The 15,311-nt window shown below is 38.5% G+C and overlaps 4 protein-coding genes across 4 annotated transcripts; 2 read left to right on the top strand and 2 right to left on the bottom strand.

Moving 5' to 3' along the window:
• The first annotated feature begins 1,895 nt into the window (after positions 1–1,895).
• Positions 1,896–2,835, top strand: LOC116610888. The gene has a single exon (XM_048732634.1). The coding sequence runs from the start codon at positions 1,975–1,977 to the stop codon at positions 2,797–2,799; it is 825 nt and encodes a 274-aa protein (XP_048588591.1). The 5' UTR covers positions 1,896–1,974; the 3' UTR covers positions 2,800–2,835.
• Positions 2,836–3,293: 458 nt separating this feature from the next.
• On the top strand, positions 3,294–5,306 carry LOC116610894 (beta-2 adrenergic receptor-like). The gene has a single exon (XM_032371559.2). The coding sequence runs from the start codon at positions 3,666–3,668 to the stop codon at positions 4,611–4,613; it is 948 nt and encodes a 315-aa protein (XP_032227450.2). The 5' UTR covers positions 3,294–3,665; the 3' UTR covers positions 4,614–5,306.
• Positions 5,307–6,795: 1,489 nt separating this feature from the next.
• Positions 6,796–9,716, bottom strand: LOC5503210 (leucine-rich repeat-containing protein 58). Its single transcript, XM_001624273.3, has 2 exons — positions 9,098–9,716; positions 6,796–8,296 (listed from the first exon to the last, which is right to left on the bottom strand). The coding sequence occupies exons 1-2, from the start codon at positions 9,559–9,561 to the stop codon at positions 7,684–7,686; spliced, it is 1,077 nt and encodes a 358-aa protein (XP_001624323.1). The 5' UTR covers positions 9,562–9,716; the 3' UTR covers positions 6,796–7,683.
• Positions 9,717–12,904: 3,188 nt separating this feature from the next.
• On the bottom strand, positions 12,905–15,293 carry LOC116610895 (transmembrane protein 256 homolog). Its single transcript, XM_032371566.2, has 5 exons — positions 15,166–15,293; positions 14,745–14,785; positions 14,447–14,527; positions 13,832–13,875; positions 12,905–13,763 (listed from the first exon to the last, which is right to left on the bottom strand). The coding sequence occupies exons 1-5, from the start codon at positions 15,251–15,253 to the stop codon at positions 13,664–13,666; spliced, it is 354 nt and encodes a 117-aa protein (XP_032227457.1). The 5' UTR covers positions 15,254–15,293; the 3' UTR covers positions 12,905–13,663.
• Positions 15,294–15,311: the final 18 nt, after the last annotated feature.

Here is a 15,311-nt window from a genome sequence, read left to right on the forward strand (position 1 = left end):
TTGAAAAGCATGCGCCTTTGTGCACTAAACGAGTCCGATTATCCAAATCGCCTTGGATTAACTCGGATTTGAAAAAACTAATGCATCAGCGAGATGTCTTTAAAATCAAGGCTATTCGCTCTAAAGACGTAAACGATTGGAAGATATTAAAAAAGTATCGGAATTTCGTAAATTGCCAAATCAAAATTGCCAAGCAAATATATTACGGTTCGTTCGGATTTGAATATCCCTGATCTAGAAAACTTATGCATAGAGATAAATAAACCTCGTTCTACTCCTTTTTTGGTAAATACTTGGTATAGGCCACCAAATTCGCCTGTCAGTATATTCGCTTCTCTTGAAATATTAATTGGCAAACTAGACTCCATGAATGTCGAATATTTTTTATTAGGTGATTTAAACTGTGACCAAACCGCTGTAATTCCAGGCAATAATTCTAACCTGATGAATAATATTTCTGACATTTATGGCTTAACACAATTGATCAAAGAGGCCACACGAATCACCGAGAACAAGGCAACACTGCTCGATGTTTTTTACACTAATCACCCTGACAGAATTGCCTGTTCTAGTGTTTCGCATGTTGGTATAAGTGACCATAGCCTGGTTTACGCCTATCGCAAATTGTCAATTGTCCGCCTAACAAAGGACACTCTACTATTATATATCGCAAATTCAAAAATTTCAATTCTGATGCATTCCGCGCTGATATTGCATCTCTGAACTGGAACTTTCTTATTTCCTACAATGACCCGAATGTCATGTGGAATAATTGGAAAGAAATGTTCCTCCATTTCGTTGAAAAGCATGCGCCTTTGTGCACTAAACGAGTCCGATTATCCAAACCGCCTTGGATTAACTCGGATTTGAAAAAACTAATGCATCAGCGAGATGTCTTTAAAATCAAGGCTATTCGCTCTAAAGACGTAAACGATTGGAAGATATTCAAAAAGTATCGGAATTTCGTAAATTGCCAAATCAAAATTGCCAAGCAAATATATTACGACAATGCTTTTCGCGAAAATGAAGGTAACATTCGGAATACCTGGAAAGTGATCAGCGAAAAAACGAAAAACGAATAACTCTACTATAAAGGAGGTAAAGCTAGATGATGACCATTCTATTACAGATTCGCTCAGCTTGTCCGAAGCCTTTAATTCGCACTTTGCGACAATCGGACCTAATCTAGCGAATAACATAGCTGCTAGTAGCGATTTGTCTCATCTTAATTTCTTAACCAGAGCAGCAAATAACAATTATTTCAATCTGACCGTAACTAGCCAGTCTAAAGTTTTGGCTCTTCTTCGCAAACTAACTAAAACAAAAGCCACAGGTTTAGACAGAATTCCCGCTCGGATTCTGAGAGAATGCTCCGATCTAATTGCAGCATCTCTTTGTTTAATTTTTAACCGTTCAATTATCTCTGGAATTTTTCCTGATGAATGGAAAAGTGCTAAAGTCACTCCATTATTCAAAAATGGCCAGAGGTCCGACATAAACAATTATAGACCAATCTCTGTCACTCCTATTGTGGCGAAGATTTTTGAGAGAATTGTTTATTAACAATTGTACGATTATCTCAGTGAGATACATTTAATTTCTAGCTTTAAATCAGGTTTTCGGTCATTGCATTCCAGTGTCACTGCCCTTCTAAAAGCAACTGACGACTGGGCTTTTAACATTGACAAAGGGAATGTAAACGCAGTGGTCTTTTTAGATCTTAAAAAAGCCTTTGACGCCGTAGATCACGGCATTCTTTTGTCCAAATTAAATTTCTACGGGATCTCAGGTATTGCACACGAATGATTCAAATCCTATTTACTTAATCGTACTCAAAGGTGCTCTGTGAATAATTCTCTCTCGGGTCCCAAATTTCTTACTTGTGGTATTCCTCAGGGGACCATTTTGGGACCATTACAATTTTTGCTTTACATCAATGATCTCCCTAACTGTCTTGTTAATTCTTACCCACACATGTATGCTGACGATACTCATCTGACGTATGCCAGTAATAATGTGGGGAGCATAGAATCAAATTTGAATCAAGATCTCGCTAACGTCAGTGATTGGCTTAAAGCCAACAAACTGACCATTAATAAATCTAAAACTGAATTCATGCTGGTCGGCTCGCGCCAAAGACTAAGTACTTTTGAGAACTCTCCTCGTTTAGTTCTCGATAATTCCCTAATTAAGGAAGTCCCTAATACAAAATCTCTAGGAGTCTGCATCGATCAACACCTCTCCTGGAACGCGCACATTATTAATATTTCCAAAAAAATTGCTTCTGGAATCGGCGCAATCAAGAGATGTCGCCCATTTGTTCCACTCGAAACACTAAGGTACGCTTTTAACGCAATTGTTCAACCCCATTTTGATTACTGCGATGTAGTATGGGGAAATTGTAATAGTACCCTTGCCACAAAACTCCAGAAGCTCCAAAACCGTGCCGCGCGAATTCTGACTTTTTCCAGTTTCGATGCCGACGCTCACCCGCTCATCGAGAGCCTAGGCTGGTCGAAGCTGGTTGATCGACGCAGGGCTCATATGGCTACTATGGTGTACAAATCTCTTAACGGCCTAGCCCCGGATTACCTTCAATCTAAATTCGAACACCATCTAAGCCACTACCAAATAAGAGATTCTGTAAACAAACTCTCTGTTCCGCAACCCCGCACCAATTATCTAAAGAACAGTTTCCATTATAGTGGTGCAGTTTTGTGGAACAGCCTTCCTCCATACCTACGTCAAGCAGAATCTCTTAACAGCTTTAAGTCCGGCTGTGGGAATTTCTTTTTATAATAACACGGCTTCATGGAAAGCAGGCAATCATTGTAATATCATAGTTTAGATTATATAGTGTATATAAGGTGGTTTTTAATATAATAGTTTAGATTATATAGTGTATATAGAGTGTTTTTAATATCATAGTTTAGACTATATAGTGTATATAGAGTGTTTTAAGCCCTGTTTGTTTTACCGTGTATAAAATAAAGTTACAAGTTTACAAGTTTACAAGTTACAAGTTTACAATAAAGAGAGGGTGATTAGGTGAAGAGGCGGGGGTCAATTCCTTTTATTTCTTTTGCAATTTTCTTATTTAACAAAGGGAACTAAAAGCTACCCCCTGCCCCCAAGAAATAATTGTATTTGACCCATTATGTAAGTAAAACTAAACACAAAATGATTATGAATTTTAACAAGACCAAATTGATGCTCTCTTGACTTTGATAAAAATCATTTTTAAGATAACAAATATATCGAAAAACGTTGAGAAGGTGTCTATCATTGTAGCTGTGTACCTTATCTGCGGTTCTCTGCTAGCAGAGACTTATTTTCTCTGTATCTCGCTGGGCTGCAAAAGAGGCCTCTGCTAGCAGGGAATATCTGCGGTGGAGGCCGCTTCGCTTCTAGTGTTATTGTAATTGTTCGACTGAGTCGAATGACGGATGCGTGTCATTTCCCGTACCCCTTGTCATCGCTTTTCCGAAAACGGACCTATTCATTACTTGTCAAATTGACATTGTTGGAGTTAATTCGTAGCCCTCTCTTTTACTCTTAATGTCTGCTTTCGTCACCTAGGTAAATTCAAGCAGATGTTAAATGTATGGAACAGAGTACTGCACACATCTCAGATTGGCTGCTAGTCAAACTTCAACTTCGTTAAAATGTGGAACTCGTCAGAGCGATCGGTTATTGTGGGAGCTGCTTGTTCATCCTTGCCCTTTACCGTTAACATGGTACAGTACGTCCCTTCATTTACTGCATATTTGGTTACTCTATTTACATGCGTGTTCAATGGTATCTCCTGTTCGCTGACATTTCTTGCCAACTTACTAGTTTTCGCCGCAATTTTGAGAAAAATGGAGCTGCAAACGGCTCAAAACATTTCAATCTTGTTCCTGGCTGCTACCGACCTTCTGGTAGCTTTGATCGCGCAACCCTCGTTCCTGGTATTTCAAGCGAGCAAGGTCAAGGATACTAATGGTTTTTCGTGCCATGCTCTGGCGGTCTACACTACAGCAGTGTTTATATGCAGCGGATTATCTATTGTAACCGTTATTTTGATCACTCTGGAGAGATATTTCGCGATTTTCTATCCCTTTAATTATCAAAGATTTGTTACAAAAAGCAAGAGCGTTTTTTTTATTTCATTGGTGTGGTCCGTCTGGGTATTTTTCGTGTGCTACATTCGTTTTAAGCCTGGAACAAACACTACTATTCTGAGTACAATCGCATCTGTTTTGATACTAACTTGCTTTGGCTTGACTGCGTTTGTGTACTTCAAAGTCCAAAAGCTCGTTCGAAGGGTGCATTCAGAGGCAACACGGACGGAACAAGAACACAACAACAACACAGGGAACAGATTGTCTGATACAAAAAGCTCAAAGACTGTAGGTCTGATTGCTTGTTCACTAGTTTTGTGTCTTCTACCGACCCTCTTAACTTCAATAGTTTATCAGGTAAAGGTTGTAAATAAGAACTACATCTACCACATCATCTACCCAATCACTGATTCTTTTATTTTTCTTAGTTCATCGCTGAATCCCGTGATATACGTTTTCCGAAGTAGCAGGGTCCGTAGTAGCATGAAACAAATGCTGAAAAGGAACTAGCACCTTTTTCCTATGCACATAAAATACACGTAAATTAGAACGACTAAAAAACTAATACCGTAATTTGTAAATAAGAGACAAATGCCTTATTGTTAACTTCGATTATGTGGAGCATTGTGTTTTAATCTCCTTGTATACTTTTTCAAAACACAGCTTTTGTTCTTGTTATTTACCGATCTGTACATAATCCAGAATTACTCGTCACAAGAGTACGCAGCTATCAGTTTTTTTTTCTGTCCAAGTGCAAAACAAACTTTTGAACTCGACTTCTGTTTAAAGAGAAAAAATACAGGGAACGGACGCCAGGTTTTGCTCTTTGTTTGTTTACAATTAAAAACAAATACTCTGTTAAAAAAATGACGCGGTATCTATACTTTTTTTTACGAATTCGGTGACTGGTCTTGATTAATTTTATTTCTTCCCACCACCTGCTCCAGAATCATCTTGATTGACAAATATTAATTAGAATATATGTGTCTAGTTGAATATGATTTTTTTCTAGTTTATTACTATTTGCTGTAGATATCTCCAAGCCTTTGTCTTCACAGCAGTTCGAATAATAAACTTTACGAAAAATTGTCAGTTCTATTAGACATTTAATGAAAATGTCTTGAGTCTTGGTGTGTTTGTCGCAGTTAAAACTCTTATAACAGCGCCGTAGTAGGCCTCGAAATATTTGAGGGGTACAAATACACAAACATTAAGAAAATATCGGGGGGCACAGCAACGCCCCTACTGGTCATTTCCTTATAATTTGTGAAAAAATTGGGGAGGGGGGCACGTGCCCCCAGAACCCCACCCCATGCTACGATCCTGTATAACGGATAACCTAAAAAAAAAAGGATATGGTCACTGACCAGGGTCCCTATTGCAAAAGAGAAGGGGGTCATGTATGTTTGAGTTACGAGGGGGAGACAAAATGTTTTTGGCCGCTTATTTGAGGTAAAATACAAGTTTTCTTGGGAGCTAGTAATGGTGGCCGTAACCAGGTAACCGCTAGTGAACCTTGTTTCGTTTCACGCTGCCAGTGTACAAAACGGTATTTATTTATCTTTTTATGTATTAATATGTTTAGTATTTATTGCAAGATGTATTATGTGAGTAAATGAAAGATTTACAGGCGCGTACCCAGGATTGGCTAAGAGGGGGGGGGGGGGGGGGGCGAGTGCGCAGTCATAGGTAACATCGAAAAAGCCTAGTATTTGGTATTATACCTAGCCTGGTATTTGAAGATTCCTTAATAAGAAATGACCCACTTTTTGGCCTTTTACGCTCCTGAAATTCAACTGTCTGACTGTAGTCTCCTCTGCATATAACGCATCTGCCCAGGAAGGATCACAGGAAAAAAGAAACAAGGCTATTCGGGGGTTCTGTGGCGAGCGACGAATGCGTAGCGCTAGGAGCATTGTCCCCTTCCCCCTTAGCAATGGAATCTTTTGACCACAGGAAGCTTCGAGGGCAGAGGCGCGAGAGCGAGGCGAAACAAGGCTGGTGGAGGGGAAGAGGGTATGGGGCGGCTGAGAAAAGGTACTACTGTATCCCAGTTATTATGAACCCCTATTCTTGGGGGAAAACGAATTTTCGTCGTGTTTCTTCCCATGGTCAAGTGTCGGCCTTGATTTATATCTTATTCAATTTCGTCAATGTGGATTAAAAATCCATGTTTTCCTTGCCTATTACCACATGGTCGAGGGTTATGGCGGAACACTCGGGCCCAGACAGGCCAGGCCAAACTCCTCTGTCTTCCCCTAGATCTTTTCCACATAACCAAGTCCTCTAGGAAATAGATAAAGACATATCATAGACAGGTTAAAATCTTTTTTGTCTCCCGATAGTACAGTGATCGCCATCACGTCGTCAAACTGCGCAAGCGTTATTGCATAGATTTTCCCATATTTGGTCATCCGGTATGCAAGCGTTATTGCATAGATTTTCCCATATTTGGTCATCTGGTATGCAAGCGTTATTGCATAGATTTTCCCATATTTGGTCATCCGGTATATAGCGTACAGAGGGTTAGGTTTCTTGAAAGTGAACCTTTTTTCAGTATAATGCTATATATTTATAATGAAATTGTTGAACCAATTTTATTCTTGAACTTATGATGAATAATTACCACAAATAAAGTATTATTAGTCTTAAAGTATTATGCATCTATCTATCATTACAAATCCCATTAAACCATTTTTTAAATCTTTAAATTCACTAGCTACATTCATGCTATACATTTGCATGTTTTTTTTTATGTAAAATATCTACCAAACTTTTACATATCTACCAAACTTTTACATATACATTTGACCTCCCAAGCAAGGAAAAAAAAAATTGAAAACTGGGTGGTGGTTTTTAAAAACCTGTGAAATATTATCGAGTTTATTTAGTACTAATACACTGTAATGTCTTTCTTTTGTTATTGCTTGACTATTACACTTTAACAATTACATTTTGGTGCACGGGATTTTGGAAACCACTCTGTTAAGTAATACACTTTATCTTATCAATAACATAAATTGATATGAACACATCAAAGTAGCTTGATTGTAAGTTTTTTTTTCTAAATTAATGTATAATAAAATTTCTTTATGCAGCTTTTTTTTCGAATTTCCTATGTAAATATTCTGTCACAATTATCAGTGTAACTTCACCATTCAAACAGATGGAACTTCATTCTTTTTCCAGTTTTCATATTCCTTGCTCAGCAACATCTTGAAAAGATCCCAAGTATTTTACCAGGAAACTTTTACAAAAAGCTATATTACATTCTATATATAGAACACGGGCAGATCTAGCTTTATGCTAGAGGGGGGGTTTGGCTTAGTGACAAAGTGGGGAGGGGGTAATTCTATTTTGTTACATATACGCTACTGCAGAAATACATTATCAAATATCTATGTGACCTAAATTCATATCTAGAAGACAGAAAACATACATGAAGTAATTCAAAACCTATTTCTCCCCAATCTCATATCCTCATTAAAAAATATATATTTTTAATTATCTGCCATCTACCCCAACCAAAAATTTGGATCAGCCATTTCTCTTTTCTACAAATTCTGCCTGTTGGTCTCCATCACCCCAAGAGGACTTTCTTCATCTTATCTTCAGGAACAACATTCTCCTCTTCATCGCTACTGGTTGTAAATCCGCATGACAAGCTACCATCATCTGGTCGATAGTTCTCATGGGGTGAGCACAAGTACTGTTCAAGCGGCAGCCTGTACTTACCACAGAAATCAACAAACCTCACATTACGGACACGTGCATCAAAATACACACCCTTGCAACACGGGTTTACACATCTTCTGGCACTATTCAGGTAGCTTAACAACTGTGGTGGTAGATCCTCCTTTGAGTATCGGACACTGTTGTTCTTGATGCAGCGACCACTCAGTTCTAACAGAGAGGGAGGCTTAAAAGCCATATCTCGGACAAATCGGACGACTAGAGGGTTGTCCCTAAGGCTTAGCTCTTCTAGATTCTTAAGCTTGACTATCTCAACAGGTAAGGTTGTCAGACGGTTGTTGTGCAGACTTAGTGACCGTAGCCGTGAGAGCTTCGTCAGGGTTGAGGGGATGCTCTCAAGCTTGTTATCACATAAATACAGGGCTCGGAGGGTGCGAAGTTGGCCTACTTCAGGTGGGATGCGTAGAAGGCTATTACCTCCAAGATACAGAATTTCTAATCTGTAATAAAAAAAATATATATGGCTTGTAAGAATTTATACCAATAAAATCAGACTATTGACATAACAAGGCAGACTTGTTACGTAATATTAATTATTATTACATTTATGCGTAGAAGGCTATTACCTCCAAGATACAGAATTTCTAATATGTAATAAAAAATATATGGCTTGTAAGAATTTATACCAATAAAATCAGACTATTGACATAACAAGGCAGACTTGTTACGTAATCAGTAAAGAAAAGAGAATAGTATATTGTGATTAGAGTTATATACATCAGTACCTGTTTCATGATTTTCACATAATATGTCAGACAAAAAATGTACATTATATTTTCACGTCATATGATAAAAAACATATAATAAGCATTAGATATGAAATGAGAGAGATATTTTAAGCCCAGTCTTTACTTTAAAAATAGACATGAGTATAGACAAATGGTATAACCAGAAAGACAACAGGCAAGCTGTAGAAAAACTAGATGGTCTGCGTAAGCATGGTGTAGACAAGGCATAAATCAACACAAGGTTGAAAAGGTATGTTAAACGCCTCTGTGAAACAGAGTAGTTGCGCTGACGTTTTATTTCGAGCGTTAGCCCTTCGTCTAAGCAAAAGAAATATAAATTTCAATATTTGGGAATTTTTGTTGAGATTGCAGCAATATTACATTTATGTGCTTAACATTAGTGGGCAAAATGTCTATAGTAAAACCCTTACTTTACAATCCAATGAACATTGGATCTCGTATCCGAAATATCATAACAATTCAACAACAAAACGTCCGAAGAAGATTACTGACCTTTTCATTTTGTAGATTTGAGGCGGTACATTGTTGATCTTATTTCCACCCAACAGAAGGACTTTCAGTTGAGTCAGCCGAAAAATCGATGGTCCGAACGACTCCAATCTATTACCACTAAGATTCAATTTCTCAAGCTTCGCTAGGCTTCCAAATTCTTTAGGTAACTCATCAAGATTATTATTTCTACCGATGAAAGTCAGTAGTTTATCCAGCTCTGAAATCCGCGCTGATATATAAGCTAGACCATTTGAAGACACATCTAAATGAACCAGGTTCTTAAAGTTCGATATGGAATCTGGAAGAACAGAGATTATGTTCCCTTGTAAAATAAGACTGGTGACTTTCAGTGGGTTGAAGCTGAAAACGTGGCCATTGTCGGGTAGTGCTTCCAAATGTCGGTGTGATAAATTGAGTTCCACGCGCTCGATCTCTGTGTTTTCTCGATGCCTTTGATCGTCCATGTCTTCTATGGGATTTCGATCTTCTTCAAGAAATGTCCGGGCTCTCTATAGTAAAGCTAAACTTGATATAATTACTGTTTGTAGCGACTACATGGGGGATGTTGTTGTCTTCTCGCCTTGGTTGGCCTCGGTTGAGTCATTTTAGTGCAAAGTTCACGAGATTATCACGTGAACAAACATAAAATAAAAAAAAGGGAAGCTTCTGATTGGGTTTTGTGAAATGTGGGTTTGTGTGCTATGTTGACCGCCCTATATCTTCAAGCTTGAATTATTATTATCCACAAATATTTCACCATATACAAGGCAGCAAAGTTATTTTATTGTTTTTGGTGCAACGTGAATTTACGCGTGCCAAGCCCCACTATCGGGACCAGACATCATCCTCGGTGACCCAGGGCGTCGCGGAGATCAGGCACACAGGGAGCTGTACAGGACCCGAAATGATCCCAGGACCCGAAACGATCCCAGGACCCGAAACGATCCCCAAAAGTACCCCAACTGATCCCGGGACCCTAAACGATCCCCAAGAGTCCCCGAAATGAACCCCAAGGAATTACAGTAATGGACAACTAAAGGAATGTGTAAGGATTGGCTTTCATTTTTAAAAACATATGAAACATTTAGCTTTGTTTGTGTTATTAAAAGGAAATTTACATTAACTAAAACTATAGTATTAAGATTTTTATATACGACTGCGGGGGAAATACAGTGGTTGAGTCAAAAATTGGGGTCAACTAACAACTCATGTGATAGTAATTTGAGGAGCCCGGCGTGGATAAATCATTTTTACATAACAAGCCATAAAAGAAAGTCTTTACAGATGGGACATGCTGCTTTACATAGGAAGCGAAATGTTTTAAAGTTATTTTTTGGCATGTTTGTTTTCGGTAAATGAAAGACCTATCATATCGTGAGATCATGCCGGGGTATACGCACGACTACATGAGGAAATTCAAAACTCACATAATATTGCTTTCACATCCTCTTAATATTTTGCATCGATAGTAGAAGGGTTGTTCGAGTGTATTACTCAGTGTGCTTTTGTCATTCCATCTTCTCGGCCAAACCGGCTGCCTAAAATGTGTAGGTAAATATTCGCTCGTGTGAACAAGGATTTCGTGGTGAAATACATGTTTGGTTGTCAGATGAATATTAATTTTTAGGGGTGATGTTTACCGGAAATGAGATTTATAGTGTCGGAGTCATGTGTCGGAACCGCAAAATGTTAAGAGTGTAATGGAAGGTCAAAAGTTTGGTTGATCTGAGCAAAGCTGTGCTATGTTTATGCTGTATTCCTTTCAGTAGCAATTTAAAGTTGTGTATTTGTTTTGGACTCTGTTTATGGGTTTAACGCCGGGCAATGTAATAAATAGAAGTATTGTGTTGGAATTTAATATTTTTAAGTCACGTTGTTTAGAAATCGAGTCGCTCTTAACCCTTTATTATGCTTCAAAACTTGCAAGTATTTCTTCTGCTTTCCCTTTGTCCATTACCGCAATTCCTTGGGGTTGATTTCGGGGACTCCTCGGTATCGTTTCGGGTCCGAGGATCAGTTGGGGTACTTTTGGGGATCATTTCGGGTCCTGGGATCGTTTCGGGTCCTGGGATCATTTCGGGTCCTGTACAGAGCGCGCGAGAAAGAAAAAGCATGCACTGAAAGACTCTTTCTCGCAGGAGTCACGAGCAGTGACTGTATCCAAGGTTAAAATTAAAAACAAATCAAACTTGATCTATATAGGCTTGTCCAGATATTATTAATGAAACGTGGATGACTGTGCCTCCCCCGAATATTTTCTTAATGTTTCTGTATTGTGTCCCCCCCCCCCCCATACCTGTCAACCTCCGAAAATCTCAAGGCTTGAGAATTTTTAGGGGGGAGGGGTGGGGTATATTCATATTTTGGGGGGGAGGGGTGGGTTTAACCTTGCAGGCGTTTGCCGTATAAAAAGCTTTCACGAACAAATCCACTTATGGATCGCACGAGGGTGTTAGATAAATTGCGCTACGCAAATGAATTATTGTCTCAAATATTTTAGTAGAAAATAGTCAAAATGACGATTTTCTATAGAATAATTTTTCGGAAGCGATAAAAATCGCTAAAAAGCGGGAGATTTGGTGCTCAACGCGGGAGAGCGGGAGAAGGGGTCCAAAATCTTGAGACTCCCGCCTAATGTGGGAGAGTTGACAGGTATCCCCCCCCAATATTTCGCATGCCTGATGCTACGACCCTGTACCCGAGCTTGTTCTAATTTATTTTTTGTTGGTGATCAATACCATATCACAACTACAACGTGTGTATTTTTATGGCAAGGGGGCCAAGGGGGCGTTGGCAGGCTGGCCATATTCTCTTTACTATATTTTGCAAAAACCTTTCAAAATTCTGGTGGTTGTTAAAGAGGGAATTTTTGGTGCGAAATCCAGATTAGCAGACCTAATTTTTCTGGGGGAGGGGGATTGAGTTGGTGGAGTGGCTGAATTTCCCGTTAAATATCTGACCAACACTTCAGGGGCGGCGGAAGGGGAGGGGCAGCCCCCCACTTTATTGAGTGGATGTTCTTTAGATATATATGAATGTTTTTTTTTTAAACCAACGGGTTTCAAGCGGTATATATGCAACTGACAACAAATTTGTTGAAAAGTTTAAAATCCCCGCGTTCTTATAAATAGGATTTGGAACCACCACCCAACCCTCCCCCCTGAAACCACCACTCCCCCTGAAACCACTAACCAGCCCTCCCCCAAACTGCGCCCCCCACTTATGGGACCACTCTCCCGCCCCTGACCTTGCACCCCCCTGGGTACGGATGTGGGGTGGGGTACCAATTTTTTTTTACACTGAAGGGGGGGGGGGGGGGGGCGAGGTGTGGAATATTAAGGTGTTCTTAGCCAAAATGCTAATCTAAGTGAGATTGGCACCTGAAAAAGATGATCGCTAATAACAGCATGAGACATGAGGCTACAGGATATAGCCTTTACTTTTTACTATTTAGGAGGAGACCACAGTTACAGATTGAGCGCTTTCCCCCTAACTTGTTACATTTGGAATTCATAAGTGTATAATTGCAGATTGATCAAAATGCTGCCGCTCCACCTTGCTATTGTTGTACTCTGACCTCCTAAATAATAGGGATCCATTTGCAAAGAGGGGTTAGGATAGAGTAGAGAAACCCTTTATACTCTGACCTCCTAAATAATAGGGATCCATTTGCAAAGAGGGGTTAGGATAGAGTAGAGAAACCCTTTATACTCTGACCTCCTAAATAATAGGGATCCATTTGCAAAGAGGGGTTAGGATAGAGTAGAGAAACCCTTTACGTTTTCTTTACAAAACACATAGAATGCAACAGTTGCAAACAATTTTAATTTAAAATCAAGTTTATCTGACTATGCACAATTCAATTTTCTTTTAAAAAAATCATTTGGCAAAAGAAAAATTATAAGATAAATAATTACATTTTCAGAACACCCGTTAATAGCACTATTTGGTGATTTTCACATTTCATTTCTGTAATTCCACTCATTTGTTAACTACCACCCCCCCACCCTCACTCCACCAGCTTATTATTACCAAGGTCTCAACTTCCTTACCTTGGTCTAAGGCCTGATTAAAATGATGAACCAATTAATTTTATCAATTTCATTATAGTTGCAGAAAAAAGGGACAGTTTCAGGGTTTCAGGCTGTCAAGTTGTTTTCAGAGCTGGCAACAGAGGTCAATAGAGTCCTAAAACTTGGTTTTAAGAGTATATTTATGAACACCTACAGTAACTGACCTTTCAAAATCAGCTCTCAACAAAAATGGACACATACATGCTTCCTAGTCTTTTTCTAAAATGTGACTTTCACTAAGAAATTATGTGACTTTTTGCATGGCAAATGCTACCAAAAAGGTAAAAGCTTTCAATAAAAATAAGCCCTTTCTAACAAAGAAACTTTCTGGCTGATTAGTAAGCACTAATATTTCAAGCACACAATAATTTGCCACGCAAAAATTCAAGCGATTTCCTAGTGAAAGCTACCTCTTCCTTTTTGATAAACCCCAGAACACTTAAGGCAAATTGAATAAGACAGAAGGGGTGATCTATCTATCCAAGTTTTGTGGTTACAGCAGCAATGTTAACCAAGCAGCCATGAGTGTGACCCCACCAATAGGAGCAAGGAGACCATTGCGTCTATTCTGTGTTATTGCAGCAAGGTAGCAGCTATAAGAAAAAAAACACAGCATGGGAAAAGAAAGGTTTAGGGAAAAAAATAATGAACAAAGCATCACCTGCCAGAGAAGAGAACCATTCCAGCACACATAAGTCCTCCAGTCTGGAGACAGACATAAAAAACATTTATTGACTAACAACTAATTAAAAAAAAACTTCTTGATCACATGCTTAATTACATGGATTTTGGGGTTGTTCAGAAATCTAGAAGATGGAAATAAAGAAAAGAGCGGAATGAGTAGAAATGATAAAAAATATATATAATACAGATTATTCTCATGGTTAGGTAGTAAACATAAACAATATCTATATGACAGATTTACCTACTGGAAATCAGCATGCTCTGAGGTTTTGGCCCACAAGAGAATTCTTAGTCTATTTAAATTTATTGTTATTTATTATTGATATTTTTTAAATTTCAAGGAATTCTTTGAAGCACCAAATCTTCACCCAGTTTAAAACCCAGTTTGAAATAGGACATTCATTTTGAGGATGGAGTACGGAAGGCAGTGGAGATTGATAATTAGGGTTTATTTTTTTATTAGTTCAAATAAAACTAAAATCAGCTTAAAAAAAAGTAGCCTCGCTTGGGGGAACATAGCTGGCGGCCAGCTGCCAGGACATAATGAGACCCCTGGAGTACAAAAAAAAAAAAGGTTTGTTAGAGAATTTACCAAATTAGGTCTGTTAGAGAATGGTACAGCAAGCAGTCCAAGGGTGTGGATCAGATGGTATAAGTTTCCTGTCTCCATCACCTGTAGAATCAATAAAACAGACTTATCATATAACCATACAAAGGGCATAATCAGGATCTTGGAAGTTGGGGGGTTCAATCGTACAAATCATATTAATATTACAGATTTCAAGCTGTTGTTTGCGGATCTTAGGGTCTTACAAACTATTGGCTTTAGCGCCACCATAGATTGCACACATGCAGACACTTTACTTAAAACAAAAAGATGCTAGTATTACCTTCTGGTGAATCTTTCCTTCCTGTTTCATAAATTGAGGAGCTAAAAAAGCAAAATATATAATTCTAAAATTCTGGCCTATAAAATTTATCCCTTGGTTATAAAAAGGATATCTATATTAAATAATAAGATTAAATTATCTTATCTAGCTTATGTAGGATAACGGGTCAAGTGTTTTCCGGACCTTTGCTATCTTTTATGTTGTTTAACCTGAAACGGAAAAGCCTATAGATTTAAAGTATCCGCATTATAGGAAAGGAAAGAATCTAGAGCACTGATTGGAAGCTTGAACGAGAAGACAGCTCCACGAGGTTTTCTTGTTGTTATGTCATAATTTGAAGATGTCTATTTTGCTAAAAAAAAGATAAACGCGATAAACAATTTTGATTGCATCATATTATGCTATGAGAAATATTAACTACCATGGGCACCATAGGCTCCTGCGACAACTGCTACAAAGCCAGACACCCCTGCTATCCGATAAAATATAGAGCTCCCTGCGGCAGCCATCTTTGTTGTTACAGTAAAAAATGACCAAAACACAGGTATCCCAAATATCCCATGATGC

The sequence above is a fragment of the Nematostella vectensis genome, chromosome 9, assembly GCF_932526225.1.
Source record: "Nematostella vectensis chromosome 9, jaNemVect1.1, whole genome shotgun sequence".
NCBI lineage: Eukaryota > Metazoa > Cnidaria > Anthozoa > Actiniaria > Edwardsiidae > Nematostella > Nematostella vectensis.